The sequence below is a fragment of the Silurus meridionalis genome, chromosome 17, assembly GCF_014805685.1.
Source record: "Silurus meridionalis isolate SWU-2019-XX chromosome 17, ASM1480568v1, whole genome shotgun sequence".
Lineage (NCBI taxonomy): Eukaryota > Metazoa > Chordata > Actinopteri > Siluriformes > Siluridae > Silurus > Silurus meridionalis.
The window spans coordinates 5,235,333-5,263,206 of record NC_060900.1 but is presented as its reverse complement, the minus strand read 5'-3'; the positions used below and the strand labels follow the sequence as shown (position 1 = coordinate 5,263,206).

At 38.7% G+C, this 27,874-nt stretch overlaps 1 protein-coding gene across 2 annotated transcripts; it reads right to left on the bottom strand.

Annotated features, from left to right (window-relative positions):
* Nucleotides 1–1,177: 1,177 nt before the first annotated feature.
* Nucleotides 1,178–27,732, bottom strand: agtpbp1 (ATP/GTP binding carboxypeptidase 1). 2 transcript variants are annotated; one of them, XM_046872401.1, is made up of 26 exons: nt 27,513–27,732; nt 25,795–25,857; nt 24,146–24,276; nt 19,016–19,083; nt 18,387–18,450; nt 17,755–17,901; nt 17,255–17,386; nt 15,869–15,962; nt 15,683–15,720; nt 15,276–15,484; nt 14,932–15,109; nt 14,680–14,768; nt 14,405–14,521; nt 13,378–13,841; nt 12,888–12,971; nt 12,711–12,797; nt 12,402–12,550; nt 12,151–12,238; nt 11,074–11,218; nt 10,826–10,976; nt 10,251–10,431; nt 9,308–9,437; nt 8,861–8,992; nt 8,287–8,463; nt 5,515–5,678; nt 1,178–2,327 (listed from the first exon to the last, which is right to left on the bottom strand). In XM_046872401.1, the coding sequence occupies exons 2-26, from the start codon at nt 25,824–25,826 to the stop codon at nt 2,171–2,173; spliced, it is 3,408 nt and encodes a 1,135-aa protein (XP_046728357.1). In that variant the 5' UTR covers nt 25,827–25,857; nt 27,513–27,732; the 3' UTR covers nt 1,178–2,170. The 2 variants fall into 2 exon arrangements, with proteins under 2 accessions (XP_046728357.1, XP_046728360.1); XM_046872404.1 differs by lacking the exons at nt 24,146–24,276; nt 25,795–25,857; nt 27,513–27,732 and adding an exon at nt 23,536–23,608.
* Between the last annotated feature and the right edge of the window lie 142 nt (nt 27,733–27,874).

The following is a 27,874-nucleotide window of genomic DNA, read 5'->3' as shown; positions in this document are numbered from 1 at the left end:
ATGGAAACATGTATGAGTTTATTTGTATGCATGCTTGTGTGTGTGTGAGAAAGTAAGAGAGAGAGAGAGAGAGAGAGAGAGAGAGAGAGAGAGAGAGAGAGAGAGAGGTTAATCGGGCGTCTGCTGTGAATGCAGCTGGCTTAGAGGACCAGCTGGGTTTTGTTGCCTTTTGTTCTTGAGCTCTAAAGAACGGAGGGATGAGTAGAAAGCAAGAGGGGAAGTGATGGAGCTGAAAAGCCCCAAGCTTTCATTTAGCATTCTGACTGCGGGATTAACATTCCAACATTGCTCTCATCCTCAGCACTCTCGCTCGCTCCTTCCCAAAATCTTCAACTCTCGTCTCATCAGGACGGGAACTGGACAAAGTTTTGAAATTCAAACATCTTTCTTTTTTTTTTATCCTTTTTTTATTCTTGTTAAACCACAACATAGAATTCAAGCTACAAACCCTACCCTTGTCCAGCACATGTTCCAGCATGGCTTATACATAAAATAAAAATAATCGTTTCACAGTCATGTTTACTTTGGGATTTTAGATTTTTTTTTTAGGTTACCGAACTGCCTATTTACTTTAGAAAGCCTTTTATATTCTCCGGCTTGTTTGTACTGAAAGATATTCATTCAGTTCTGTTACAGTTTCAAACAAGTCGTCTTTCTTTGATAGCTTTAGGCTAAAACAGAGCTTTACCCTTTTTCTTTTGTTTGTAATCCTCACCCTTTATCATCCACATGCTAGCTGACATGCTTCTATTCACTTTTGCTTTCATTCTTATTACCAGTTTGACGATCAGTTTAATATCTTTAAATCCCTAACTAAAGTAAAGTGACATTTTAGCTGTAAAATCACCTCCATTAATTATAAAAATTGAAATATGTACAGTTTCATAACGTTTCTTCTTTTTGTGAGGATTTTTAATGATGTTAGCTAGATTTCATTTGGAAACTAGCTTGTTTTGTCTTTTTTTTAATGGATTTTTTGATGCATTTGCTAGACATATTAGCTAGCTAGCTTTGACCAGGTCCCCTTACTTTAGCCAACTATTTAATATTATACCAAATCGAAAGCCCTGTACTTATTATAATACTAATATCTTATCATTTCTATCTAATATAAGTTAATACTGGTGTTGGCTAGCTATTTTTTTTTCTATGATGTAAATAACAACAAAAAAGCCAGTTTCCTTTAAATATTTATTACTTTCACTTCAGTCAGAGGTTGGACAGTCGTGTTTAAAATCAAATACATTTCGAACTGTATCTTCCATACACATTTAAGCCACACACACACACACTCTTACATTCACATACAAAGCTACAACAGCCCCTCCGCCAAAAAAAGAAAATGTTTCAAACAAATAAAATAAATTACAAAAGCGACATTCAAGAGTCATGCACTTGTCATACGAACACGACAGAAATAATTCCATATGGAAATCAAAGCACAAGAGCTCTTCCACTTAAAGTCTTTTTTTTCTTTTGTTTGTTGTGAAATGGTGCAAACGGCTGTAAGATCAGACCATGACTGATGCGATACCAATCCAGTATTGTACCTGTTCACACTACTGAGCTGCAATCAGACAGCAAGTACACGAGTGATAAGATCAAACCCGGTTTTACATTCATTACACTGAATCGCAAAATGAAGTATGGTGGTGGGTGCGCAGTGAGGTTTTTTCCTTCGGCCATGCAATAATGTAAAATGTGCTGTAATGGAACACTATTATAATGATATAATGACGTGATTACTATGTCAATGCTTTAAGGTTTCAAAGAAAGGCAGCTTCGACTCTAGTCTATGTGAACATAATGAAATGTGAAACGTCCATTTGTAGCACCATTAATATTGTTCTGAATGACTTGAAATTGCTAAGGCGATCAGCATTTCTTTTTTTTTTAAACATTTAGTTCCTTACTAGCTACAGTTAGATTCTGTCCAACCATTCTGTGTGTGTGTATATATAGTGTTGTGAATTTAACAAGTCAGAGTAGAGTACTGTAGATCTTATGTTACCTTATGTGTATAGAATCAAATTTGATTAATGTCATATATACCAATATGACTCTGGTATCTGTTAAGTAGATTTTAAAGATGTTTAATTAGCGTATCAGTAACTAGGACTGGGTTTTGGTATTTGTGAGGTTGTGTCTCAATTTAAGAACTAATTGGCCCTTAGGTCAAAGACTCTTGGTGGTTGAGTTCAGGGTCCGAGTTCAGGTCCAGGTGGGCAGGTTCGAGTTCAGGGTCGTTATCGTTGTCGCTTTCAGCGCTGTAGTCCACATCTTCGAGAAACGCAGGCTCATCTTCCTCCATTACGTAAGTGGTGGGGCTGCGGGATGAACACGAACACACACACTTTTTTTTAAAACAAAAAAGCTCTTTCAAAAAGCCTAATTTTGTATGTATATTGTATGTTTATGCATAATATATGAATCCTTTCCTTTTTTTTTTTTACATTATATAATTGGTTTACAATTGGTATATCTTTATACAAAAGACTTTACACTTATAAATCATCCAGTTTGGCCAGAGAGTGTAAATTAATTTTCTATAACATCAGCCAAGCTGAGGCAAATCACAGGTTCATATAAATGAGGCATGGTAAGATTCAACGATTCGGTGCATCGGCATAAAAAATGCGATGCATCGATTTGAAAGATTGTGTTTGAATACAAGATTGCATTCGTGTCACGATGCAAAATTTGTAACATATTTGCATTGGTAAAAACTAGGGCTGACAATCGATTCAAATATTTCAATCATGATTAATCACACGATTGTCACAAGTTAACACACGATAAATCGTAACTTAATCACTGTTCCAAATGTACATTAAATTAATAAACTAAACTAATCCACATAAGCATGCACAAATATGAATGCATTATGCAAATGATATTTATTATTAGCGAAACCAAACCTCAACCTAGATCATAAAGTCAAAATATTCTTGTAAATGTTTGAGAATAATTATGGCGTGTTAAATTACGTAAATCATCAGAACACCAAACGGTACATTTGCTATGTTTTCACACTTCTTCCATTTACAGATGAATGGTTTGTGGTTGGTTTGTGCTCTGACATGCACTGTTAACTCCGGGACCTCATATCGACACGTGTGTGCCTTTCCATATCGTGTCCAATCAACTGAAATTACCACAGGTGAACTCCAATCAAGTTGTATAAACATCTCAAGGATGGTCAGTGGAAACAGGATGCACCTGAGCTCAATTTTTAGTGTCATAGCAAAAGCTGTAAATACTTGTTTGTAGAATTTTGAAGAAGATTCTAAATCGAATACATTTTGGAATAAGGCTGTAATGTGGAAAAAGTGAAGCGCTGTGAAAACTTTCCAGATGAACACTGGGCATTGCCATCACAAAGCAGCTTTACAGAAATAAACAGATGAAGAATATGAATTTAAAATACATATATTTGTCCCTTTGGGTTCCTCCGTATTCAGCAAATCTGTAGTGAATAATTGTACGGCTAATAATTGTAACTATAAACCTACATCTTTCATTGATCAACTGTAAGGGAAATAAAACACTCCTGGATTATTGGAAGATGGTCAACCTATAAGACCACATCCTGAAGTATTTTATCCTTTTACATCTGTAATGTAATATTCAAACAAAAATGCATGCATTCACACAATACAATTTATTCTTCATCCTATGAGTATATTCATACCATTGTACAAATATCTACATTATAATAATAATTATACAAAAATCGAATCTAGCAATTTCACTAATCTTGTGCCTTCAACTATGTATAATTGAAGAATCGATCAATTAAACAATCCTGGTTGCATTTATCATATATGGTAAACTTTGCTATACAATGTATATTATATGGAAAAAAAAACGTTTGTGGACGAAATGTGTATGCGCTTTCTAAACATCCTATTCCACATTTCGTCCCCGTTTCCTCCACATTTTGGCGCATGATTATGAAGATGATTGAAGGGTGAGGAGTTCTGGGTTGCAGTCAGTGTTCCGATTGATCCCAAAGGTGTTTAATAGGGTTGAGGTCAGCGCTCTATAGCAGATCAAGACCTTCCACTCCAATCCATGTAAACCATATAAACCATATGTTCATGTTTGAAGTAAATCAAAAATTTCATTCTGCATCCAATGACATCAGATACAACTCTGGTCCTTTAACTGTACGGTACCAGTTTTGGAAAGAACCACAAATAGCTGGACAAATACTTTTGTCCACATAGTGTACAAATGCGTCTAAGCCTGTGTGTTCCTTTGGACATGCTGTGAATGCTGAGTGTTTAATTAACCTACATCGTATCCACTCCCTTAACATCACCGCTGGTCTGTTTGCAAAAACCAAGAGTGGCTATGGATTGTACGGTGGTTTAAAACCTCAAAACATCTCTCTCTCTCTCTCTCTCTCTCTCTCTTCCTAACACAATAAAGTGATGATGGTTTTATGGCTCTCTTGTTCAGCAGTTAAATGGTTTAATGGTTTTTTTTTTTTTACATGTTCCACGTGGCTCGGTGGTTTGGCTGGTTTCAGTGGCTTTTTAATGGTTTTAATGGTGCGAAGGGGGTGAGAAACTGGATCCCAATGAGACGTGGGCGAGGCGAGGGGGGGCAGACGCTGGGGGCCGCCTCAAACCGGATTAGCGGCCTTTCGGATCAGGTGATTAGACGGCTGTAATGAGGAGAGTGGCTAGAGTGCTTTCTCTTACTTCACTCAAGTGTGCAGAGCCCAGCGTGACTGAGAGCTCCTCAAGTACTGCTAGCCATTAGAAGAGGAATGGAGGAGACACGAAATTGTGCGTGTGTGTGTGTGGGGGTGAGAGAGTGTGCACGTATATGTGTGGTCATCCATTAAAGAAGTAAACAAGCTGGGAGGAGCAGAGGTGCATTCTCAAGAAGCTTCTAGACACTGATATCATTCTAGCTATTACTGTCATGTTGGTGTTTTTTTTGTTTTTTTTTTTAAGCTTACATTTACATACAGCAAAACATTTTAGTTCATGGGTTTAATATTTATTTTGGAGCTATTAGGTGAAAAAATTTATAGGTTTAATAAATATTACGCTAAATGAGTACAAGTGTAGAGTACAACATTCAAAGTATGGACATGCAGAGGGCTTTTTATGTATATAAAATGCTGAAAAGCTGGACGTATTCCAATGAAACTGTAGCCAAATATGTAAAAGTCTGCATTTGTAGTAGTTTGTGTTTGTAGTACAGGTTATAGTGATGTGAATTCATTTAGAATAAAAAAAATATTCTTGCTTTTTTTGTGACTTGTAAAAAAAATGGTTGAATTACGTATGTAATATTATAAAACCGTAATTCTAAAATTATTAAGACTTTGCTTAACTCTATCACACATCACGTCTCGGTGCTTTAACCGTAAGAGACAAAAAATGCAGTTGGTCAGTGAGAGCATCGTTTTCTTTCATCAGTCTGCCACAAAACATGTTGTTCATGCTGCTGTGTGTGTGTGTGTGTGTGTGTCTGTGTGTGTGTGTGTGTATCTACCAGGTAACATTGCAGCTTGTGTCTATCAGTTCACTTTCTACATCCAGCAGGTGAGTGTTGTGGTTGCGCAACTCCAGGGGTGACGTGTGGCGTCGAAGTCTGAGCAGAGCCACACAGAACTGGGCTCCCATTTCCTCCAGCTCCCTTGTTCCGATCTGAAGACCCTACACACACACACACACACACACACACACACACACACACACACACAGTCAACTGACCATAATTCCAGGGAGAACTAATGCTGGGTTCAGCAGCCGGTTTTCTCCAGAGATTCATCACAAATTATCTTTCAATGGGTGTACAGTAAGTGTGTGTGTGTGTGTGTGTGTGTGTGTGTGTGTGTGTGTGTTAGTTAGACTGCGGAAAGCGCTTTAGCCATGTTGCTTTACTCTCTCACGGGGAGCCATTATCTGTGAGAACTAGCAGAATGAGTCACTGATTTAGAGACCAGAGATCTGAGCATCGTTCCTCACCTTCATATGCGTATCTGCTGACCCACAGCGCCATCTACTGACTAAACTTTTTCCCTCACTCTTCATTTCTGACCTTACTCTTTCTCTCTGTATTTCATCTCTCTTTTTCCAATCTTCCTCTCTCATGCCTAAAACACACATCTGAGATTCATTACCAGTTCAGGAATCTAATCACGGACAATGCGTTCTTTAGTGATTTCCAGCCAAAAGAAAGAAGTAATCACACCAAGAGAGAATAACATTTTACGCAAATGTCCCTGAACTGAAGCCCAACAAAAAAAAAAGCAATTTTGAAAATCTGTGATTTACACAGTGATGCGTAAATACGATCATAAAATTAAGTGGCTTACAATACACTCACAAGCACAACACTGAGAGTAATAGACATTTATACACTCAAACACATACACTACATGGACAAAAGTATTGGGACACCTGACTTTTTTCATCCGTGTTTTTTCTCCAAACTGTAACCACATAGTTGGAGGCTTTAGCATTACATTTTCCATTCACTTGAACTAGGAGACCCAAACCAGTTCCAGCATGACAATACCCCTGTGCACAAAGCAAACTCCGTGAAGTTCCATTTTATATTGGTAAAATCATAAGTGCCCTTCTATAGAGCTCCAACCATATCAAACACCTTTGGGATGAATGGGAACAGTAAATGCACCCAAGGCCTCCTCACCTCACTTACATCAGAACATGACATTACTAACACCTGGCGGATGAATGAGCCCAAACAAAATCTCCAATATCTAGTGGAACATCTACCCAGAGCGAGGTTATCTTACAGTCAGGTGTCCACACACACACACACACACACACACAAACACCTGCAGCAACCTCCAGCTACATTTCAGTACATTGAATCGAGCATGAAATGAAATCCATCTCAGTGGTCTGGAGGTCGCCGGGGTGCAGAGGGCACCGTGTGTCAGAGCGCGTCCCTTCGGACGCCAGGCATCGAATAACGTGATCAGACAACTTCCTGGTCCCATAACTTCTTGTTTCATGTTTCAAGCTGTCAGGGAAAGAGGAAGTCCACAAAGGACCTAATAAGGGCAAATTTCATATTTATTCGATTTAAGCCACAACGCTTAGGAATTCTTAAATATCAGTGATCTGAATGCCCGAGTCTGATTGGTTGGAAGATGTCTAACAGCACAGATACTTCCAGCTGTAACAAGAGCACCAGGTTAATGTCAATATTGTTCTAATATTCTATTATTGCTATAGAAACATTTCATAAATAATAATGTATTATAATAAACAATGAAAAGTTTTTAATAAATAAATAATCTAATGAATTTATATAAAAAAAATAGGTTAAAAAAACCTGCTTTAAAAATATTCTTTTTATTGTATTTTATTTTACTATATTCAAGATATATAACAAACATTTTTGGTAGGAGTCTTGGTTGTAAGCTTTCAGTTTTTTCTCATGCTTTCGAAAAAAGAGCAGGCTTTGTGTGTGTGTGTGTGTGTGTGTGTGTGTGTGTGTGTGTGTGTGTGTGTGTGTGTGTGTGGGTGTGTGTTTGTACGAGTGTATGAGAGCCAGAGAGAAGATACTAAAGTATATCTATAATATCACTTGGATATGTCACTATATATATATATATATATATATATATATATATATATATATATATATATATATATATATATATATATTTATATTCTGCACTCTGGGAACTTCAGCAAGTTGATTGTAAAGAGGCGTTTGTGTAATACATCAGGAACTAGTATGCACTTCGTAACAGATAGACTTAAACCATAATATTATGTTTTTCAACACAGGAAAGCCCTCAGGACAGAAAACGGTAACTGTTACATGACCAGCTCCTTTTTTTGTCTGTCTTATTCATTTAAAAAATTATAATAATAATAATAATAAGACTGGTGAGCAACGGACTGTCTATAGATGTTAAAATACAAGTCACATGTTTTCGTTTTAAACTTAACCATAAATGGGTAAAAAAAAAAATAATAAAAAAAAAATAAATGTTGCATCATTTCTTAATTAATAAAACAGAAACTTCATCATCTGTTATATGCTGTTATATTCCCATGACTGCCTGACACCAAATGTGTTATTTAGAAGCTTTGACTGAAGGTATTGAGCAGAATGCGGTTAAAAGTAAAAGAAACGCTGTTTATTTGAGCAATCATGTGACAATGAAGTGACAAAGCACGTACTTGGCGCTGTATTTCTTAAACCCACACAAACACACTTATATATACACACACACACACACACACACACACACACACACACACACAAATGTACACATACCTTGTATTTGCCCTGGTCACAGCCGCACAGTGTGCTCTCCATGGTGTAGCTACGCTGGACGCCGATCTCCCTCCACACCACCACTCGCGCTGTTGACTCTTTAGAGCGCTCCACTACAAAGCTGCAGCTGGACAAGCTAAAGGCTGGAGCCAGCTGAGACAGCAACTTAGGGAGAGTCTAGCAAATATAAACACACGTGGATAAATTATAAAATGGCAGGACTGCAAAATTCGGCCATTAATGTTTATGCAGTGTTTATACTGTAGGCTAATTCTGCAGTATGTGAGATATATGTGTAAATATACGTGTACAAAAAATATAAGCTCCTGACTATGCTTCACTTCACTACATTCTATATTCAAAAGATTGCAAGCCATCTAATACCAGAAGCTAAAAAGAGCCAAATTGGACGTGAGCTAACGCTCAGGGCAGATAGCACTTTCATCCGAGTGTGATAAGCTGTGCTGTGATCAACAGCATTCAAAAAATGGCAGTGGGTGACAGGATATCTTTTTGCATGGCTATTATTGTGTGTGTGTGTGTGTGTGTGTGTGTGTGTGTGTGTGTGTGTTACCCTGTATCCCAAATCTTCCTGCAGGTCACAGGAACTGGCACTGACGTTGGTCTGCCACACCGTCTCCTTGACACTGCAGCCGTACATAAACACGTTCTTCTTCCTTGAGTGGCCGTGGTAGTCACAGAAAACCTACACACACACACACACACACACACACACACACACACACACACACACACACACACAAAATGTGTAACTTTCACGACACGGACAATGACTCAGACCAGCATAAAAAACTGCAACTGAAACAAGTGCATGGAAATTGGTGCACAAGTGGAGAGATATACTGTATACACACACACACACACACACACACACACACACACACACACACACGTGTGGCCACCAGACATAGAGCACATACTCTACATACACACTGCATTGAGACAAGTGCATCCCAGTGAATATAACACACTAGGGTAGAGAAAAAAGAAATCAATTTACCAGTGGTGCTCTCCCGATAGCGCTGAGGTACTGCAGCAGACTCTTGGTGTGGTAGATGGTGGGGTGAAGCTCCGGACTGGGGCTCTGCCACTGCCTGTTCAGATCCTCACCGCTCAGAGAACATCTGTGACTACACACAGAGACAGATAGAATTAACATAGAAGTGATCTACTTCTAATCGATATACAGTGGAACCCCGGTGTACGAGTGCCTTGAAGTACGAGAATATCAGTGTACAAAAGGTTTTACTAGTAAAAATCTTTGTAGGAGTACGTGCATATTATACAGATAGTTTTTCCGGCTTCCGGTCCACTGTCATCCCGAAATCGGTCAGTAAATTACTGACGCCACGTGCCGTTTGTTTTACACGCGAGACTGCGAGCTGCACTGAGAGTGCTATATTATATTTTATATTAATATATATGTTATATTAATATTTGTTATGTATTAATTATATAATTATGTTTATTAATTAATATATTCATATTTAGCACATTTTCATTATTTAGTGGTGGTGGGTTTTTTTTTGTAATAAAGTTCATTACTATTTTACATGGAGTATTAGTTTTTAAAATGAATACTGGACAAAAAACATAACGGTGGATTAATCGATTATTGGCAAATATGAGCCAACCTCAGTTGACCTTGTGTTTTATCATCTTAAGCCCACAGTAATTTGCCAGTGTACTGGTAATGTACAATATATGAACAAAAGTTTTTGGACACCACAGCATAAGACTTGTATGTGCTTTTTGAACGTCCCTATTTCCTCTTAAAATAACCTCCAAATCTTTCTGGGAGGATGTCCCATTAGATTCTTGGGTGTCCTTGTGAAGCTTTGTGCTTATTCAATCACAAGGTCTTAAGTAAAGTCAGGTACTGATGTAGGGTGAGAAAGCCTGAGGTTCAGTCGGTGTGTGTGAGTGTGTGCACGCCTACATACCTGCCATTGATGACGCCATCTGGGTTGAGCATAGGGATGATTTTGAATATGTAGCTCTCCCGAAGACTCTGCGCCAGAGGGCTGGAGCTCATCAGGAACTCCAGCGTGCCCTTCATCACCCAGCTGGCGTTGGTCTCGCTGGGGTGAACGCGTGCCGAGAGGAACACGAGCGGCCGGTTCTCTGTAAGAACCACAGCCATTGAGTTTAGGTTTTGATTGCAGGGAGCACGATATTACTTACTTCGCAGCAGCTTGTGCAACATTTTTATAATGTTTTAACTCCTGTAGCTGTATATTGGATTTTTGTGCAAAGACTCTAGAAATGGCTGCAGTGTATGTGTTTGGATGGGGAGTTTTAATATTTTGGGTTGTCCCATGCCCCAAAAGGAATATCTGATGGTTTTGACCTGGTCGAAACATTTCACCAGTTTACACAAAAAACAAAAAACAAAAAAATAATAAAAAAAAGTCAACATGCCTCCATTGTTTCCAAAGGTTAGGGTTGGAATTACAATTAAGTGTAGGAAGCATACATTAGCCGCATAAAAAATTTTTTAACCCCCACAAGAACGTACTAAATTGGCAAACGTGGTCATTGCTGGAAGACTCCGGCATGGCCGTGATGGTCAGCAGAGGGCAGTCGTTTCCACCGAGCGTCTTGCAAAGCTGCTGCTGTCTGTAGTAGATGTGCGAAGTGCACAGTGTTCGCAGCTTCTGGAGATGCATCTGACACACATCCGACAGAGCACATCATATCAAATGACTCAGTCTCAGCCACACCGTGTATAGAAATAGACTGAAGAACAACAGGTTGTGCCAATACCTTCAGGGTCGAGTAGGTGTATGGGTAATGATAGGCAAAGTAACAGACATCGTCCTTGTGTTGAAAGGTCACAGTAAAGGTGATGGTGTAGTAGGATTTGCCCTTCTGACCTCCTGTTGCAATGGAGCTCCGTGAGAAATGGTTCCTGTTTAGACAGGAAATAGATTATAATATTATGGTGTTTCATCAAATACACAAAGCTTTGTTACATTGTGTATTAACACTTTGGCATTGATAACATGTCAGGGAAAAAAAGGGGTTTAACTTGTAGCAGCTCTGCTACTGAGGTAAGGTTCTTAAAGACAGTTTGAACGTCACAGGTCATACACCATGACAAGACTGAGCACAGCAACAGAACATATGGTAGTTCTACTGCATCAGTAGCAGAATGGGGTTTTAAGACGCGCTGGTCAATCTTTTTTGTAAAAAAACAAATATGCTGGCAAAATAATGTCTGTAGAAATAAGTATTCAGACACATAACTTAGTACTTAGTTGAAGAAATTTGGCAGCCATCTCTGGTTCCAGGTTTCTTATAAATCATAACATTTGCACACAGTGATTTAGAGTAAGACATCGCTTAATGTTTACTTGGAGAAATGTGAAATTCACTCTATACGGGAGTGCCGTTATAGTAAAGGAAAAGGAAATTCACAACAAGGCGCTGTGATGCAGTCCAACATGAATTTGTCAGCCCCAAGCAGTGTTTTATTCCTCTTACATCACGCCAATTATTTGAGGTATTATTCATACCAAGGAACCAGGAAAGCACCAGATGCACGTCCTGGAAAACTTTCCCATAGTGGAAAATGTGCTACCTATTACAAACTCATTTGATCAATGCTTAATAATCATCTGCTTAGAATACACACCATTACCATACAGATATGAGGATTAATCAGAGCTGTGGTAGAAAAATGTATCATTACTTACAGTTTCAAATGTAGAAATCATAACATAAATTATACAACTTTCTCTGCAAAGTGTTCAGTCCATTCTCCAGACATCTAATGACAACTGAGTAAAAAAAAAAAAACAGTTCAGTCTAAAGGTGTGTTTGGAATGAAGCAGGACTTACTTGTAGTAGCAGATGTCCGATCCGGTACGAACCCATCGAGGGTTGCCCCCGATCGCTTCCTGTACCGAGTACATGAGCGCCTGCATGCCTGCAGCAACAACACAGATCTTATAATCATATTAACACTATGCCATGGATAGAGTACTGCTGCACAATCAGCCTATACAAGGCAATGATTTGAGGTCACAATAAATTTTTTACAAATTAAAAAAACAACAACAAAAAAAAACAAATCTCTGGCTGTAGCTCACCGTAGTTAAACTGGCTGTTGGATTTTTCACAGTTGATGATGTTGAAGCGATACGGTACCCCAACTCGCATGCCGCTCACCTCAAAGTAAAACCACTGGTGATAGTGGTTACTGTTGATGTCCGAGTTTAGCACCAAGTCATACTCGAATCTAACGTGACATGGAAAAATGTTGTCAAAGCTTAATAACATCCTGTGCATTGGTGGTTCCCAAGCAGGTGGTTCTTTAAATTAAGAGACTGCGATTTATTTCAAGAACCAAACAGCACGATGGAAAAACTATGCATTTGCTCTTAGAGTATTTCGCTTACTTTCTGACTTGAATTGCTTTGCGCATGTTCCCCGATTCAAACTGCGAGTTGAACTTCAGAGACTCGCCGTCATCAATTAACGGACAGCTAAATAAAAAAGAGAAAGAGTTACACAAATCGACTGCTTTTTCCATTTTTAGAGAATTATTAAACATTTTCTGATAAAGTGTGACTGACCTCTGCAGGTCAAGATCGTACACGACTTTATCCATGATATCACTTGGGTGAATGAGCCTCTCAATATCCTGGAAAATTTTTGCCCTGGTGGAAGTAAAAAATAAATAAAAAATCAATTAGAAAATGTACTTACAATAATACTATTTTATGAATAAGCCTAAATGTGAAGAAAAATATTTAAATATAAAATTGTTACTGCACAGGTTGCATTGGTAGTAAGAGGAAAATGCCATAGTGCATGTTGGCAGGGAGGTTATTACAGTAATCAGTAATGAAATGGTGCTTCCATAAACATATTATAACCCTGGAAAAGGGGTGGGCATGTAGAGTTCAGGGCATGTCTAATTTGCATGTTTATAGAAATAAATTAAAAGTTTTTCTGTGGAACTGTCAAAGCAGGCAACTTTACATATGATATATAAGCTATGATAATGGGCAATGTGTATTTGAGAAATCAGCAATTCGGGCAAAAAGTACATGAGGTCCTCACCTCTGTACACCATAAACCCTCTCGAGAATGTGCTCACGAAAGCTGGGTGCCACGTGACCAAAATAATCTGGGTACGCCACCTCAGTGTACCCAGGCACCGAGAACGTTCCTTTCACCATCTCCAAGTACAGATCAGGGTCATGCAAAGGCAAAAGAGCAGCAGTATCGGGCACCTCAAGCTCCGCCTGCTCCCCTCCCTCTTCCTGAAGCCCCGCCTCCACACAGTTTCCCCCATTCACCGGATCGGCGGTATCGAGCAGCAGCCGACTGAGACCGTGTACCAGCTCTGGAGCTTTGGAGACCGAGATGTTGTCCAGTCCCACTGGTTTTCCCCCCTCGTTCTGGTGCAAGGGCTTGTTTTTGGGTTTGGTCTGAGCTGTAGGGATGACTATGGAGTGTTTTTGGTGTTTTGGAGCTTCCGGAGCAGGAGGGGATGTTGATTTGTTGGTCTCAAATTCATAGTCCTGAAAGAGAGGGCATCCAAAATGAACGGCAAGCAGCGACACGTCCTGGTGAAGGTTGCTTTTTTAATCGCGCTGAGGAGTGTTAACACTTTTGAAGAAGAGCAATTCAATAAAGAAGTGCTTATGATATCGATCAGTTGGCTGTAATGCAGTTAGAGCTGCAGTTCTCATCATACCGGGTGGAGTTTCCCGATGAGTCAGAATTGAAAAAAAAAATCGACAAGGTGTTAAATGCTTTTAAATGTATCACACAAGTTCATTCGTAACGACTTTACGGTTTAGTGAGCAATTTGGTGTAAAAACTCGAAATCCAAACAAGTACAGTGTTCCTTATTAAACTACACCCCAAACCCCTGTGCCTTTCCTGAAGATAAAATGCTAGTACTTTATGAAATTAATAGCTATGTGACTGACAGTCAAGTAGTTGACTCCGTTTGTTCACCTCAATTGAGTTTTTTGTATTTTGTATAAATATAAACAAAAAGATTTTATGTATTTCTGTATGATTAAGCTCCAGAAATATTGGCACTTAAAGAGGGGTGAATGTACAGGCAAAGTCCTACCTGAAAATCCTCCGAAAATTCTGGAAAGAAACGCTCAAAAGGTCTAAGTTCATCAAATGGGCGTATGGGGATGTGTCTTGGTCGCAGTTTGTTAATGTCAGTCTCGACGTCATCATGCTGCAATGAAATCACACAAAAAACTGCTTTAAGTAACTTCTAAAGGCAAATGCTCACCTAGCATAGAACATTGTGTGACCATTAGCAATATTAAGGGTATAAGGTCACTGAGGTTAAACAAGAACATTGGATTCCTGTGGTAAAAGTGAAAAAGTGACCTGTGACTTGTGGTCCTTCTCATCTTCCTCATTCTCTGTGTCGATCTCTGTGTCCTCATTATCATCGCTCTCATCTACAACGTCGTCCACTGCAACAGACAAGACATCCGTCTGTCATGTGCTCACATTCAACGGAAGACTGAAGCAATACTGGATTCTCTATGTAGATACATCAACTCTATTATCATTAGATTTTTTGGTAATATTATTTTCCTATATGCATTTGCCGAAAGTGTATATTAGGCCCTTTACCCCCCGGGGGCTGGTTGTAGAGCTGAGCTACGGGGCCGCTAGCTGGAACGTGCGGTAGTGGGTAATGAAAGACGCTCTTAATAGTGGGCAGAGGCAAGCGGTTCTTCGGAAAGCACTTTCTCATGATCAGGCTGGAAATGTTGACCAGAGGATCCAAAGTCCTAACAGGCAAACATTCCTGATCAACAGAGACAAGATCATTGCAAAACATTACACAACAGAATTAAAAAGAGCTCATAGAATTTATTTATATGTAAATTGTATTACAGCATGCAATGTTGTTTGTTGTTGTCTTTCTATTCCACATTTATAATCGATTTACCCAAAACCCAAGATTTTCTTACAGTGGAAGTGTTGTAGAGAATCCTCATGCCGTCCGCGTCGATGAAGGCCTTCCTCCCCAGCTTGATGTTGGTGATGTTTTTGATGCAGCCCAGGATACTCTTGCGAATGAGCACGTGTCTGTGGCGCGTGTCGTTCCGGTGCCAGTCCTGGTAGATGGCGAGCAGAGCTGGCAAGTGTCCCCTGTCTACCGCCCGCCGCGCGTTCATCTCTGATAAACAGAAAGCTCTGGTGTGGTTAGTTCCATTAATTACGTAACTATATAATAAACACACATCACCTGAAATAAACAGTTTCTAGTTGTAAAGTTGAACGAAAGTACAGCAGGAAAATATTCAAAATACATCAACTTATGCCTTAATGAAACACTACAGTATTTATGATTCATTGAAAATGAATGAAGCCTTACTGGATTTCAGCAAAGCTGCCAAAGTATCAAGGGCTACTCTGTGGTTTAAGAAAAAAACAGAGAGACAAACATCATATTCAGCATGCGTTATGCAATCACTAGTGCTCTTGCTGTGGTTTATTTAGCAATAGAAGACGGCCTGTTTATTGTAGACTTCAACATGAAGAAACCCCGAGTGGTACATACTTCAGCAGAGTGGTGTTCTTCTTGCTGTAGGGTCCGATCACTTTGAACATCATCTCCACGACGCCGTTCTTTCCCAGAGACACGGCGTTCACTGCTGCTGGCAGTAACAAGAGCACGTCTGAACGAATGGTTCATATCGCATATTTATGTATTTTCATTTATTTATTCATATGCAATCTCTGAATCTTCGCAGATTAAACTACCAGTTTTCTCTTAATAAGTTCATATACAGCATATTATAATAATGTTGTAAATATGTGTAAAAATATAGGGTTTTAATAAATATTTTTAATGTGCTTGAATAAATCCAATCCCCCCGTGATAGATTAAAATGGCACTATCCATGATCTGTGATGGACACTGGAGCATATTGGCAGGGATTTAAATATTGAACAATGCATTGGATATTCTATACAGGTATGTTCCTGTTCTAATTTAATTCTGTGAATTAATTTTGGATTGTTTTTTTCCAGTGCATCAATGTTGCGCCGTACTTAAAGCGCGCCCGAGCAGGCAATACAGCCGATCTAATTCGATTTGACTTCGCGTGAAATGCAAATCCTGTCTGCAGTGTGGCCTTTCTGCTATTTATTGGTTATTTTTTTAGGTTTATTGATCAAAAATGTTTTATTATATACATTTCTTTGATATCTGTGGGTGTTGTTTTGTACATCTTGGCTTTGAAATGTTCAATGGCATCGCCAGTTTTGTCACTTAACAGGCAGTTTTGGTCGCTTTATTTTTTTGGATCGACGACTCTGATTAAAGTATGTAAATCCTTAGTCAGGGACACCCCCCCAGTAATCTCAGTACGAAATGAGACGGAAATAACTAGATCACAAAATCTACAGTATATGTATTACACAGAAATCAGGGTTGTATTAGGGATATGACATTTCTAAACACCATATTTAAAATTCACAGCATTTGTTTCTGATGACTTTATCAGAGACCACATTTCTGCACATTACATTGTTGTGACAGTTCAATTCCGTTCTTTATTTCTTACTGTGTTCACACATCATTGCACTCACAGTTGCACAAAAAGTACCCACAAACATTGGCAGCGGCAATGTTAATGCACTCAGATTTCGTTACACTACGCCTCAGGCGGTTCTGCTCCTCCACGTCGTGCATTCAAATCGTGTAACACACACACACACCTAGTCGTGTCTTATCCCTTCCGATATGTATCCGAGTTGTTTTGGCTGACGTTTTAAAACTATAAATAGATCAAATATGCGTTATCACTTTAATAAACGTTTAACGCAATTAATACAAATGGCTGAGGTGAATAACACACTCCAGCATCCGCAGGTTTGGTGAAATGACCGACTATTTGCATAAGGCTGCATTGTGGAGGCCTGTCATGGATTTTTCACTTACAGTTGCCGGCGTAGACACGGAGCACCTGCAAGCACGGCAGCAGCAGCTTGTAATTCTGCAGGTTTTGCTTCAGCAGATTTATGGTGACGTTCAGAGCCCCGTTCAGACGCGCTTTAATTCCAAACTTCCTGTCTGCAGAAAAAAGAGGGAGTGAGAGAGAGAAAGAAGACTTTATTGTCATAGTAATGCTGTGCAAAACTACAAAATTATAATATTTCAGAGGTTCTGAACAACATATAGCAATGTATGTACATAGCTTTACTGTTCACTACACTCTTCATCTTTCGTTTGTCGTCCCATGTTCATCTTTTTTTAATCATGTTCCACATTATGGGTCTTTTTATCTTATTGCTTTCTGTTTAGTTTCGTTTCTCTGCACTTCATTTTAAAAAATCTGCTTTCCACTCCTTTATTAGATGACAGTCAGCCATGATGCAAAGTCTCACTAAGGATCTGGCCCTTCGTACTGCTTCTGCATAAACAGGTCTCACAGGTCTTACCTTTAGGTCCTACTTTGGCCAGTAGGGAGTGGACCTGCTGCATGAGCTCTTCACTGGGGGATGTTTCTCTGCAAGAGCTTATCAGTATCTGCAGGAGGATGGCGGTTCCTCCTTTAGACACGAACACGCCGATCCTGCGGCCGCCACCTACACCAACAAAACACGCGGCGTGGTAAAAGTGCTGATACGTTCATGTTGTTTCGTGCGTCATTTCATTTCAACACTAAGACACTTTTGTCTTTATTGGTCGTTAGAAGGAAACGTTTTTTCCACGTGTGTAACCAAAATGAAAAGTCGACCACATAATATTAAATATACACTATATAAACAAAAGTTGGTGAATAGCTGAACATAAGATTTAAATGTGCTTTGAGAACATCCAGTCATATTGTGTAATACTTATGCTGAACCATTACAGCGTACAAAAGCAGCATTTTATTAAAGAAATATTAACGAGTAAACCTGAGCTGCAAAACGGTGCAGTTTCATTTAAAAACTAAAAGCAACATGACGCCAATGAAAACCGAGAAGACGACACATGACCTATATTTACATTGTGTACATTTATTTGTTGTTTTTTACACAAATTACACACAAATTCGCAACATTCAGAAATTCAGGATGAAACTCACCCACAGTCAGCAGCTCATTCAAAATGGCCAAGATGTTCAAAGTTGTCTGCAAATCATGTGTATTCTGTGGGGTACAAACATACAAAGTTATTGTTAACAACAATATTAACTGCAATAATGACAACAACAACAACAATAATAATAATAATAATAATAATAATAATAATATAATAATACTATTATTATTTATAACACTAATAGTAATATTGTATTATTATTATTGTTGCTGTTATTATTAATAGTATTAGTTACAGTACTAGAATTTCTACTAACCAAAATTAATACTACCAATAATAATAAACTAAATTCAATTAAATAAAAAAAACTAAATAAAATTACTGTTATTATTATTATTATTATTATAATTATTACTAAGTATAACAATTACTACTACAATTATTATTACTATTATTATTATTATTATTATTACTATTACTACTGTCCCAGTTATTATTATTATTGAATTGGTATTCACTATTTGGACAAGACCTATTGCAGTGCATTGTGGGATTTTTGTATGTGCTGCAATTCTGTGTATGGGTTTTTCATTTATTTTTCTTTCTTTCTTTCTTTCTTTCTTTCTTTCTTTCTTTCTTTCTTTCTTTCTTTCTTTCTTTCTAAGTGCTTACCTCTAGGGATGAAAGTATAACCTCCATCCCGCTCGAGCCTTTAGCCATGATCTCCTTATGCGTCTTCTCTGAAATACAGCAGCAAGGAAAAAGAATTCACACAATCGTTTCTTAGTTACTAATCCAATTAAACACAACATTCACCAGTGTATATCAGCCATGGTTTGATGGCCAGACCCTGAGCCTGAGCCACTGTAGTAAGAAGTACAGTAGATCGAAAACTTGAGTGCAATTTTATTTCGGTATTTATTTGGAAATGAACTGGAGAACGTTTTCTCATTCAAGGCCTGAAACATTTATGGCATTTTGCAGACGCCCTTATCCAGAGCGACTTACAACTGAGCAGGGGGCCTTAAGGGCCCTGCTCAAGGGCCCAGCAGTGGCAGCTTGGTGGTAGTGGGATTTAAACTTGTGACCTTCCGATCCAAAGTCTAATGCCTTAACCACTGAGCTACCACCTCCCATTCCCAAACATTCTTCTCATGTTGGACATTTCAAACATGTAATCGAGTTTCAGGCCGGAAAATATCTGCAGGGAGCAAGCTCCGAAGCACAAGTGTCCGATTACCTTCTGAAGATCACCCTTCTCAAACTCCGAAGACATTTGAATGAGCCAGACTTCAAACAAGAAGAGGAGAAAATATCTGCTCTCACAAACAATTGCATAAAGCAAGCAAGCAAATCATTTATTTTTTAAAGGTTTAAACATGCACGAGAGTAAAACCCAAGTGTCCTCAGCACAAAGTCAGAGCAGAGGGTGAAGTGACATAACAGGGAAGTGGCAGAAGCAGAAGCTGAGCATTGTTTACTTTTGATTTACACTCAGAGGCGAGTTTGGAGCTTGGGGACAGGGCTTGAAATAGAGCACAACGGAACAACAATCATTATATCTAAACATCAAGCAAAACATTTGAGTGTAAATGCCACTACAATAACTGTAACTAACCAGAGTCAAATATTTTTCTTTACAAAAAAGCTTTACAAATGATTCATTATTTAAAAAATATTATTACTTGATGCACAATGGGAAAAAAAAGCATGGGTTATTTATTTAGTTTATTAGTCTATTAAAGGTGAGGTACATCCACAAGCTGCATTCATATAGAGCCTTCCAGAGATCCAAGACTGATGTTCAAGCAGCCAGACCAATACTATCAAGTGAATTATGGATATTCTGTATAACTGGGACGTACTATTGTGCCAACTTTGTAACCATAACAAGATTGCGTTACTTGACTGGGTTGCACTTCACAACCCCATGTTCCCAATCACCAGTCTCTAATTTCTATTGCTTCCTATCACAAAATCACTAATTACCATTGTTCCCAATTACCAATTAAAGATAACCACTGTTCCCAACTACCAATAACGTTCACCATTGCTCTCAATTATTATTACTATTATTATTATTATTATTATTACTATTACTACTGTCCCAGTTATTATTATTATTGAATTGGTATTCACTATTTGGACAAGACCTATTGCAGTGCATTGTGGGATTTTTGTATGTGCTGCAATTCTGTGTATGGGTTTTTCATTTATTTTCTTTCTTTCTTTCTTTCTTTCTTTCTTTCTTTCTTTCTTTCTTTCTTTCTTTCTTTCTTTCTTTCTAAGTGCTTACCTCTAGGGATGAAAGTATAACCTCCATCCCGCCGAGCCTTTAGCCATGATCTCCTTATGCGTCTTCTCTGAAATACAGCAGCAAGGAAAAAGAATTCACACAATCGTTTCTTAGTTACTAATCCAATTAAACACAACATTCACCAGTGTATATCAGCCATGGTTTGATGGCCAGACCCTGAGCCTGAGCCACTGTAGTAAGAAGTACAGTAGATCGAAAACTTGAGTGCAATTTTATTTCGGTATTTATTTGGAAATGAACTGGAGAACGTTTTCTCATTCAAGGCCTGAAACATTTATGGCATTTTGCAGACGCCTTATCCAGAGCGACTTACAACTGAGCAGGGGCCTTAAGGGCCCTGCTCAAGGGCCCAGCAGTGGCAGCTTGGTGGTAGTGGGATTTAAACTTGTGACCTTCCGATCCAAAGTCTAATGCCTTAACCACTGAGCTACCACCTCCCATTCCCAAACATTCTTCTCATGTTGGACATTTCAAACATGTAATCGAGTTTCAGGCCGGAAAATATCTGCAGGGAGCAAGCTCCGAAGCACAAGTGTCCGATTACCTTCTGAAGATCACCCTTCTCAAACTCCGAAGACATTTGAATGAGCCAGACTTCAAACAAGAAGAGGAGAAAATATCTGCTCTCACAAACAATTGCATAAAGCAAGCAAATCATTTATTTTTAAAGGTTTAAACATGCACGAGAGTAAAACCCAAGTGTCCTCAGCACAAAGTCAGAGCAGAGGGTGAAGTGACATAACAGGGAAGTGGCAGAAGCAGAAGCTGAGCATTGTTTACTTTTGATTTACACTCAGAGGCGAGTTTGGAGCTTGGGGACAGGGCTTGAAATAGAGCACAACGGAACAACAATCATTATATCTAAACATCAAGCAAAACATTTGAGTGTAAATGCCACTACAATAACTGTAACTAACCAGAGTCAAATATTTTTCTTTACAAAAAAGCTTTACAAATGATTCATTATTTAAAAAATATTATTACTTGATGCACAATGGGAAAAAAAAGCATGGGTTATTTATTTAGTTTATTAGTCTATTAAAGGTGAGGTACATCCACAAGCTGCATTCATATAGAGCCTTCCAGAGATCCAAGACTGATGTTCAAGCAGCCAGACCAATACTATCAAGTGAATTATGGATATTCTGTATAACTGGGACGTACTATTGTGCCAACTTTGTAACCATAACAAGATTGCGTTACTTGACTGGGTTGCACTTCACAACCCCATGTTCCCAATCACCAGTCTCTAATTTCTATTGCTTCCTATCACAAAATCACTAATTACCATTGTTCCCAATTACCAATTAAAGATAACCACTGTTCCCAACTACCAATAACGTTCACCATTGCTCTCAATAATTGTTCTCCAACACCCAATCACTGATTGTTTCCCATAATCCAGTCACTAACCACCATTAGTCCCAATAATCAGTCATTAGTTACTGTTGTTTCCTAACATAAAATCACTGATCGCAATTGTTTCCATTTACTAATTTCCAACTACCAATCGTGATCTTCCAATCTCCAATCACAAGTTTACTGTTGCTTCCTAGAGACCATCCAAACCACCACCATCCGCAATAAACCCTCACAAATCATTGTCATTATCCAAAGACCAACCACTGATCAGTAATTTTTCCCAAAACCAATCACTGGTCACCATTGTAACCTATAAACCAATTAGCGATGTTTCCAATGGCGTGTCAAGTCCACTAGTGTTCTTAGTCACCACTCTTTTAAAACCCAATCACTACAGTAATTAAAATTTTTCCCATTGACAAATGAGTAAGGTGTAACTAATAATAACAAACGACTGTGTTGTGTATTCCAACATCCAATCACTGCCCACCATTATTTTCTAACAACCACAACGCAAAACTCAGCACCTCGTCTTGTACGGAGCTGCTTCGAATTCTCCCTTTATCACATTACAAATAACTGAGTGCAAGCGGCCTGACAGAGCGCCTCAGCTAAAACGCACACATCATATACCTGCTTGCTGATTCACAGCTGTTAATAAAAACAATCCGCTCTCCTCCAATAAACGGTGACACGACGGATTGCTGCAGAGCGGCTTACGAGGCACTTTTGGATAAAAGTCAATGCAGCCGGAGAAACACAGGAATGGTAATCGAGTTGAGTTAATGACGAAAGAGTAACACACACCACGCATCATGCTAATGTTTCCAAAACATTTAATCATGGTGTGGGATTAGCACTATTGAATCAAAATGTGTGGCGTATGTTTTTTCAATAACACATTTCAACAAAACGATACAATCTTAATTCATGTTGAGGCAGTTTTAGCTAAAGCAGTTTCAACTAGCAATTTTTTTCCTCAGAAAATATTTTAACACCAATAGTAAAGTAAAATATACTGTATGGACAAACGTTTGTGGACACCTAACTATAAGATTTGGATCTGCTTTCTGAACATCCAATATGTTTCACTAGATTTTGGAGAATGATTGTGCAGATTTCTGCTTATTCAGACACACTGGCATTAGTAAAAGTAAGGTACTGTTGAAGGGTGAGAAGGTCTGAGGTGCAGTATATTTCAAATCATCCCAAAACTGTTCAATAGGTTTGAGGTCAGAGCTCTATAACAGGCAACTCAAGATCTTCCACTCCAACCCATGTAAACCATGGTTGTGCACAGGGGAATTGCCTGCGTACTGTATGCCTGGACAAGTCAGATGTCTCAATACTTTAGTTCATAAGCAGAGAAGTACACAGGTTAAATCTAATACTATCTAAAATTACACCTTCAAAAGTGTACAATATTCTTTTAAAGCCCATGCATTAAATGTTCATGAAGTGCAACAGATGGATTTAAATACATTTGATATTTTGAAAAATGTGATGAAATTACCAGGACTGCACAAAGGCTGAATGTGTCTGTCCTTCCACCTCTGACTGCTATAGTCCATCTTTATCTCACACACACACACACACACACACACACACACACACACACACACACACACACTGACAGATGTATATATGTGCGTTTGTCACACACATGCACATGACTGACATAATATCTGCCCCACTCACACTTAACACCTCACAGCACACGAAGCCGCGCCTGCTGTACGAACCCCTGTGGTGAAAATAATGACAGACATGCGCAGACATCGGAGATCGAGTGCGACTGAGTCGGAGACAGAAAAAGCAAGAGAGCCAGGAGAAGGAAACGGGAGAGAGGAGAAAGAGAGACTTTCGAATCCTTCACACTCCAGACAGTGGAAACATGGGGGATATGATGGATACGGTTTCAATGAGTCAGGCCAGTGAGTGAGGCATGTTAGAACGTTCATGGTGTGCTTTCAGCAAAGAGCAGCGTCAGCTCACAGCGCTTGATCCCCAGATCCTCCAAGCTTATCATTCAAATGGTGCAATTGCCTGCATGTGTCTGGATGAGGTTAGAGAAAATATGGAAAATATTGAAAATGTGGAGGATTGTGTGTGGAATTGTTCACCTTGAGTCTGGATAAGGTGCAGGATTTTGCCAGTCACTTGTCTAATAGCCTCGCTGTCCGGGTGCAGGGTTTCTCCATTGAACCTCTCCAACTGCCCGAGTAACATCAGCACCCGGGAACTGCTGGGGATGCTGAACAAAAGCACACACACGTCATGATTTTGATGATTTACATGATTTTATGATTTGCAGGCTTATGGCTGAATTATGAATATCTGACACTGATCAGGCATAACGTTTATGACCATTTATGACACATTTATTAACAGCATTAACTTCTTCAGCAATTTAAGCTACAGGAGCTCGTCTGTTGGATCGGACCACACGGATCAGCCTGCACTCCCCACGTGCATCGATGAGCCTCGGCCGCCCACAACCCTGCCGTCGGTTCACCACTGTTCCTTCCTCGGAGCACTTTTGATTAATACTGACCACTGCAGACCGGGAAAATCCCACAAGAGCTGCAGTTTTGGAGATGCTCTGACAGAGTCGTCTAGACGTCACACTCTGGTACTTGTCAAACTCGTTTACATCCGTAGAGTTGCCCATTTTTCAAAACCTACGACTTGAAATGAGCTACTACAAATATATTATACTTCATGTTCAATGAACATTTTCTAAACCTTCTACTATTGATGATTTTGTAGAAACATTAAAACCTAAACAAATCAATAAATCCATGAACAAACAAATAGCCCTCCAATTAACTCAAAAGAAATGGCACCCTGTAAGATATGGAAGGTGCTTTTTACTCGTCACATATACAGTGAAATTATTTCTACCCATTTCCCAGCGATGTTAGAAAGCAGGGGTCAGAGCGCAGGGTCAGCCATGATACAGCACCCTTCGGAGCAGAGAGGGTTCTGTACTGTGCTCTAGGGCCCAAAATTGGCAGCTTGGCGGTGCTGGGGCTTGAACCCCCAACCTTATGATCAGTAGCCCTGAGCCCTAACAACTAAACCAGTGGAAGAATTAGATGATGCTCTTTCACGGTTTAGTCGTGATTTTTTGGTTTTCAGGTCTCTTTTGCCTTTTATAGTGTTTTGTGGGCGTTTCTAAACGGCGATGCTGAGAACGTGACTGGCCATTCACTGCTGATTAGCTAAAAAACGTGAAAAAGGTGAAAATTATAGCTGAACTAAGAAAATTTGTGCCACTGAAACCTAGAAGGGATTTTTTTATTTAGACAGTAGAACACAGATTGTTGTGTTCTCACCATAAACCCTGTCAAAAGTGTTTACAAAAATTGGGTTACAAGAAGATTTACAAATCAGAATCAGAAACATCTTCATTGCCAAGCATCATGCATGAACCTGTATGAGGAATCTGTCATGGTGTGTGCTGAAATATGAAAAACTATGAAAAAAGAGGTAAATAATAATGAGAAATATTTATTACTTCCCTACTAACACTATCATTTAATCGTTCCATCTAAGGGCCATTACATTTTCAAACAAATACACATACACAGGTTTCATTTCTTCTCTGACTACATAGTAATCTTATGTTTGAACAAATCCCGAAAAACACTGCAGTGTTATTGTTCAGGTCAGTGCCTGCATTGTTCCAAGGACCTTGTGGTATTTGTGTTTGTGTGTGTTTGTGTGTGTTTGTGTGTGTTTGTGTGTGCAAGACTGAAAGATCACCAACCCTTTCTCGGTTGCCATTTTGGGCTTATTCATTGCTCGGCCCCCTCGTTGCAGGTCAAACAGACTGTGAAAGACAAAGGTAAAGGTATTTACAGCCCATACACCTCCCTAAGCAATAAAACATCAATGCAGTGACCACAGAAAGCATCACATGGTATCGTGTGTTACCGTATACTGAAATGATTCATCAGAAATAATAATAAAAATCTTCACTGCGCCGGTATTTAATGAATTTTTCAGCAATTGAAACAACACATTACACACCATTCAATGTGGAATAAAAGATCTAGACAATAGAACGACCAGCGATTAACAATGAAAATAAAAAAATAAAATAATTCAATCTTTTTCCTTATAACGCCAAAACAAACTTTAATGACTCTTTTTTGATCGTTCAGATAAGAGCAATACATCATTCGAATCTGTAAATGGTCTAATTGTATTTGTAAACAAAAACAACACAATGCTGCTTTTGTAAAAAATAAAGAAAACAGACAGGGGGCGCTCTCTCCCGTCTCTGTCATCTGTCTTCAAACACATAAATAAAACGACCTGAATCTCAGTGAATACTTGCCTCACATACATAATAAATATGTGTATAGAAAGTTCAAAATACCTACTTCAAAAACAAAACAAATATTCTCTGTTTATGTAATGTATGAAAGTTAAAAGATGTACAGATTCTCCGGTATCTCCTCATTAACCGTCCGTGTGGAAACATAGCAAAAGTTCCTTTTGGGGTCCTGATGATTTACGTAATTTTAAACACCACAATTACTTAAAAACATTAACAAGAACAATTTGTCTACATGTTGAGTTTGGTTTTTTACTAATAATAAACATACATTTGGATGAAGAAATTTATATTTGCATTATATTTATTATGTTGATTAGTATTAGTATTTAATACTTTTTTTAAAGTATTAATTTAAGGTACATTTGAACACTGATAAAAATGTGCGACTAAGCTGCGATCAATAATAATAACAATAATACATAAGTATTAAAATTATACCATATTTTTCATAAAATGGCTGTTATGGAGAGCGCAACTGGGGGAGGGGGCGTGGCACTCTGTGGAATCACGTGAAATGCCGGTCACTGATTGGCTACAGGAATGCACACGCTGAGCTGTAAAGAAATCAGCCCATGCCTCGCTTTTTCTTCAAAAACATAAATTTCTGTGTGTTTTTGCGATAATTAATGGCTATTTTTCAAGACTTTCGTGCCACAAGAATAATTCATAATACAATAATTAATACTCCATAATAATCCATTAATGTTTTGTTGTTTTTAAATGGCAGGATCATCAGCCTATTTATTCCATTATTAAAAGACAATATTGAATACCTAGCCTTGTTCTTTATTAAACTAGGGTTCATGTTTTGTCCCCATGCACTGTCATTGTGCAGCTAGCACAGACAGCACTGTATTTATAAAAAGAATGCACCATTTACACCAATCTGGCAACTCATGCTGGTCTGATCATCAATAAGACGTTAATTAATTTTAATATAACAGCCAAGAAAGCCGATCAAATCTAATAACAATGCAATCCAGAATGATGTCAGTTGCACCTGCCCTAGCGACTGGCTAGCCCACAACACACACACACACACACACACACACACACACACACACACACTACTAAACCACCAGCTGTCAAACTCTGCACAATTCTGATCACATAATGGAATAGTGACTAATATTATTTCCAACCTGCAGCGTGTTTAAAAACTGCTCCATCAGAGCAGAAAAAAACAGTTCCTTCCTCGCTGCTCCTTCACCCCGCTGACTCGCAACCGATTTATTTACTAGCAATACCTTACAGATCGCCCTGCCAGCTAGGGCGGACATTCATCGCGCAGATCTAAAACTCATCCACACCAAGACTTACACCGAAATAATACATTAAAGATCTACGAACAGCCACCCACTTCCGTGTCATGCTACGACCAATAAAACAAAGTGACCGACTCTGGGAGATGTAGTCTATTCAGTTCTTTTGCGCTAACACAAATAAACATAGAAAAACATTCAGTATTTGAGAGTACATCAAATAGTATTTATAACCACCTAGA

Excerpts from the sequence above, each read along its gene's own strand:
- agtpbp1 (XM_046872401.1), bottom strand. The coding sequence starts at position 25,826 with ATGAATAAGCCCAAAATGGCAACCGAGAAAGG. Across the intron at positions 10,977-11,073 it reads ACACCTACTCGACCCTGAAG|ATGCATCTCCAGAAGCTGCG; the intron begins GTATTGGCACAA and ends GATGTGTGTCAG. Across the intron at positions 8,993-9,307 it reads CTATCGGGAGAGCACCACTG|GTTTTCTGTGACTACCACGG; the intron begins GTAAATTGATTT and ends GTGTGTGTGTAG.